The sequence below is a fragment of the Micromesistius poutassou genome (assembly GCF_964030765.1).
Source record: "Micromesistius poutassou genome assembly, contig: SCAFFOLD_6222, whole genome shotgun sequence".
Lineage (NCBI taxonomy): Eukaryota > Metazoa > Chordata > Actinopteri > Gadiformes > Gadidae > Micromesistius > Micromesistius poutassou.
The window spans coordinates 1-5,000 of record NW_028179583.1 but is presented as its reverse complement, the minus strand read 5'-3'; the positions used below and the strand labels follow the sequence as shown (position 1 = coordinate 5,000).

Here is a 5,000-nt window from a genome sequence, read left to right as displayed (position 1 = left end):
TTCGGTATAGTATGCTAGGCTAATTATTGACATATAATTCATATTTATTCTTCCAATGCTTTACGTCGTAACTAATTCAAATTCAACCGTTTCGCATCGTTCAAACAATTAAACGAATCTAGAGATTTGAATCTATCTAGCCGTGTTCACGAAATTTCGATAGCTGTTATATTTTTTCTGTATCGCAGTTTTAGTTTCAAAACGTCGTATTCTACCATTAGTCCCATTGTAACCGGCGGACCTTCCACTGTTTAAGACGTGTGTGTATATAATGTGTATAATGTGTGTGTGTGTATAATGTGTGTATAACATGTTTGTGTGTGTGTGTGTGTGTGTGTGTGTGTGTGTGTGTATATATAATGTGTGTGTGTGTGTATAATGTGTGTGTGTGTATAATGTGTGTATAACATGTTTGTGTGTGTGTGTGTGTGTGTGTGTATATATAATGTGTGTGTGTGTGTGTATAATGTGTGTATAACATGTTTGTGTGTGTGTGTGTGTGTGTGTGTGTGTGTGTATATATAATGTGTGTGTGTGTGTGTGTAATGTGTGTGTATATAATGTGTGTGTGTGTGTGTTTATAATGTGTGTGTGTGTGTGTGTGTGTGTATATAACGTGTGTGTGTGTGTGTGTTCCAGAGGAACACCAGCCGTCAGTCGCGGCCGCTCAGGGTGCAGGTGATGCACTCCTCGGTGGTCGCCCACCAGTGCTTCGCCCTGAGGACCCTCACCTGGCTAGGACACATCATAGCATCCTCAGGTAGGGCCTAGGACACATCATAGCATCCTCAGGTAGGGCCTAGGACACATCATAGCATCCTCAGGTAGGGCCTAGGACACATCATAGCATCCTCAGGTAGGGCCTAGGACACATCATAGCATCCTCAGGTAGGGCCTAGGACACATCATAGCATCCTCAGGTAGGGCCTAGGACACATCATAGCATCCTCAGGTAGGGCCTAGGACACATCATAGCATCCTCAGGTAGGGCCTAGGACACATCATAGCATCCTCAGGTAGGGCCTAGGACACATCATAGCATCCTCAGGTAGGGCCTAGGACACATCATAGCATCCTCAGGTAGGGCCTAGGACACATCATAGCATCCTCAGGTAGGGCCTAGGACACATCATAGCATCCTCAGGTAGGGCCTAGGACACATCATAGCATCCTCAGGTAGGGCCTAGGACACATCATAGCATCCTCAGGTAGGGCCTAGGACACATCATAGCATCCTCAGGTAGGGCATAGGACACATCATAGCATCCTCAGGTAGGGCCTAGGACACATCATAGCATCCTCAGGTAGGGCCTAGGACACATCATAGCATCCTCAGGTAGGGCATAGGACACATCATAGCATCCTCAGGTAGGGCCTAGGACACATCATAGCATCCTCAGGTAGGGCCTAGGACACATCATAGCATCCTCAGGTAGGGCCTAGGACACATCATAGCATCCTCAGGTAGGGCCTAGGACACATCATAGCATCCTCAGGTAGGGCCTAGGACACATCATAGCATCCTCAGGTAGGGCCTAGGACACATCATAGCATCCTCAGGTAGGGCCTAGGACACATCATAGCATCCTCAGGTAGGGCCTAGGACACATCATAGCATCCTCAGGTAGGGCCTAGGACACATCATAGCATCCTCAGGTAGGGCCTAGGACACATCATAGCATCCTCAGGTAGGGCCTAGGACACATCATAGCATCCTCAGGTAGGGCCTAGGACACATCATAGCATCCTCAGGTAGGGCCTAGGACACATCATAGCATCCTCAGGTAGGGCCTAGGACACATCATAGCATCCTCAGGTAGGGCCTAGGACACATCATAGCATCCTGGCCTTCTCTCCTCATCTCTCGTGTGTGTGTGTGTGTGTGTGTGTGTGTGTGTGTGTGTGTGTGTGTGTGTGTGTGTGTGTGTGTGTGTGTGTGTGTGTGTGTGTGTGTGTGTGTGTGTGTGTGTGTGTGTGTGTGTGTGCAGAGGGTCTCAGGAGGCTGCTGTGTCAGGTGGGTCTCCAGAACGCTCCTGAGGGGGAGAACTCCTCCCTGGTCGACACCCTGATGCTCTGTGACTCCAAGATGTGGAAAGGTGAGCTCCTCCTGCTCCTCCTCCTGCTGTCTCCTCCTCCTCTTCATCCTGCTCCTCCTGCTCCTCCTCCTCCTCCTCTTCATCCTCCTGCTCCTCCTGTCTCCTCCTCCTGCTGTCTCCTGCTCCTCCTCCTCTTCATCTTCCTCCTCCTGCTCCTGCTCCTCCTGTCTCCTCTTCATCATCCTGCTCCTCCTCCTGCTCCTCCTCCTCTTCATCCTCCTGCTCCTCCTCCTCCTCCTGTCTCCTCCTGCTGTCTCCTGCTCCTCCTCCTCTTCATCTTCCTCCTCCTGCTCCTGCTCCTCCTGTCTCCTCTTCATCCTCCTGCTCCTGTCTCCTCCTCCTCTTCATCCTCCTGCTCCTCCTCCTGTCTCCTCCTGCTGTCTCCTGCTCCTCCTCCTCTTCATCCTCCTCCTCCTGCTCCTCCTCCTCCTCCTGTCTCCTCCTCCTCCTCTCTGATTGGTGCGTGGGGCTGGTCCTCCTCTCTGATTGGTGCGTGGGGCTGGTGCTCCTCTCTGATTGGTGCGTGGGGCTGGTGCTCCTCTCTGATTGGTGCGTGGGGCTGGTGCTCCTCTCTGATTGGTGCGTGGGGCTGGTGCTCCTCTCTGATTGGTGCGTGGGGCTGGTGCTCCTCTCTGATTGGTGCGTGGGGCTGGTCCTCCTCTCTGATTGGTGCGTGGGGCTGGTCCTCCTCTCTGATTGGTGCGTGGGGCTGGTCCTCCTCTCTGATTGGTGCGTGGTGCTCCTCTCTGATTGGTGTGTGGTCCTCCTCCTCTCTGATTGGTGCGTGGGGCTGGTGCTCCTCTCTGATTGGTTCCAGGGGCCCGTAACGTGTACCACCAGCTCCTGATGAACAGCCTCCTCATGGACCTCAAGTACAAGAAGCTGTTCGCCCTCCAGTTCGCTAAGGTAAGTCTGCTCAGAGCCCCTTAACCCCAGGACCCCAGGACCCCTAACCCCTTAACCCCAGAACCCCCTTAACCCCCCTTATCCCCCTTAACCCCTCAGGACCCCCTTAACCCCTAACCCCTTAACCCCAGAACCCCCTTAACCCCAGAACCCCTTAACCCCAGAACCCCCTTAACCCCAGAACCCCCATAACCCCAGAACCCCAGGACCCCCTTAACCCCAGAACCCCCCTTAACCCCAGAACCCCCTTAACCCCCCAGAACCCCCTTAACCCCCCTTATCCCCCCTTAACCCCTCAGAACTTCCCTTAACCCCTCCCCCCTTAACCCCCCTTACCCCCCCCTTAACCCCTCCCCCCTTACTCTCCCTTAACCCCCCCTCTTAACCCCTCCCCCCTTAACCCCTCCCCCTCTTAACCCCTCCCCCTCTTAACCCCTCCTCCCTTAACCCCAAACCCCTTAACCCCTCCTCTCTTAACCCCTCCTCCTCTGAACCCCTCCCCCCCTTAACCCCTCCCCTCCCCCCCCCTCCCCTGAGGTCTGGTTTCCATGGCGACGGCAGACATTGAAGTGTCTCCTGTCCCACAGTATCGTTTCCCGCTTTAAGCCGCACTAGGCCCCGCCCACGATATTGAAGGGGCCGATGTGATTGGTTAGACAGCAGCCAATCGGTGATGTGCTCAGCTGCTGCAGCAGCAGTGAGGCTCTTCCTGGGCCTCGATTGGGTCTTTTTATCTTATTGATATTGATATTGATAATGATAATGGTATTGGTATTAGTATTAGTATTGATAGTGATAATGATATTGGTATTGATAATGGTATTGGTATTGATATTGGTATTGATATTGGTATTGATATTGATAATGGTATTGATATTGGTATTGATAATGGTATTGATATTGGTATTGACATTGATAATGGTATTGATATTGGTATTGATAATGATATTGATAATGGCATTGGTATTGATATTGGTATTGATATTGGTGTTGATATTGGTGTTGATATTGGTATTGATATTGGTATTGATAATGATATTGGTATTGGTATTGGGTCTGTGTCATGTGTCCATGTGCTGATCATCTATTGGTCAAAGGGTCTGAGTATATATAATATATATAACGTAGTGGAGTCAGCCTGGTCCGACCAGCCTGACCTCCGACCTCCTGCAGCTCCTCGGTCGGGGGGGGGGAGGGGGGTCGTGACCTCTGACCTGGAGGTGATGCTCCCCCCCTCCCCCCTGTAGAACTACAGATCCCTGCAGACAGATTTTATGGATGACGACCACGAGCGCGTAGTGTCAGTGACCTCACTGTCTGTTCAGCTCTTCACCGTGCCGACCATGGTGAGTAACCACCACGACCACACACCCTCTCTCTTCTTCTCTCTCCCCCCCCCCCCGCCCTGCCTCCGCCCTCCCCCCCCTCCCCCCCCCCTCCACCCACCGCTAGAACTATGAGAGCTTGCAGAGCGACTACGTCAGAGATGACCACGACAGAGAGTTCTCCATCACTGACCTCTCTGTGCAAATATTCACCGTGCCCTCATTGGTGAGTATCGTCACATGACCGTCACATGACCGTCACATGACCCTGCTGCTGGGGGGGAGATAACTAATGAGTAGATGACTAGTAACTAGTCAGTAACCAGACTGATAACAGTGTAATATCTAAGGTTTTCTCTATTGCTTAGAAATTAAGTGTGTGTGTGTGTGTGTGTGTGTGTGTGTGTGTGTGTGTGTGTGTGTGTGTGTGTGTGTGTGTGTGTGTGTGTGTGTGTGTGTGTGTGTGTGTGTGTGTGTGTGTGTGTGTGTGTGTGTGTGTGTGTGCTCATGTACTCGTGTGTGTGTGTGTGTGTGTCTGGTGTGTGTGTGTGTGTCCAGGCCCGGATGCTGATGGTGGAGGAGGACCTGATGACCACCATCATCAGGACCTTCGTGGACCACCTGAGGCACCGCGACCTGCAGGGCCGCTTCCAGTTCGAGCGCTACACCGCCC

The 5,000-nt window shown here is 52.1% G+C and overlaps 1 protein-coding gene across 1 annotated transcript in view; it reads left to right on the top strand.

The window, feature by feature from the left end:
• Positions 1-4,996, top strand: part of LOC311372689 (E3 ubiquitin-protein ligase UBR2-like) — a gene marked incomplete at its 3' end in the record, with an annotated part of 9,232 nt that extends 4,236 nt beyond the window's left edge. The window contains exons 6-10 of the mRNA XM_084489654.1: positions 640-760; positions 1,989-2,096; positions 2,914-3,002; positions 4,250-4,348; positions 4,886-4,996. Of these exons, the coding sequence (XP_084345780.1) occupies positions 640-760; positions 1,989-2,096; positions 2,914-3,002; positions 4,250-4,348; positions 4,886-4,996 (528 nt within the window). The remainder of the gene's footprint in view (positions 1-639; positions 761-1,988; positions 2,097-2,913; positions 3,003-4,249; positions 4,349-4,885) is intronic.
• Between the last annotated feature and the right edge of the window lie 4 nt (positions 4,997-5,000).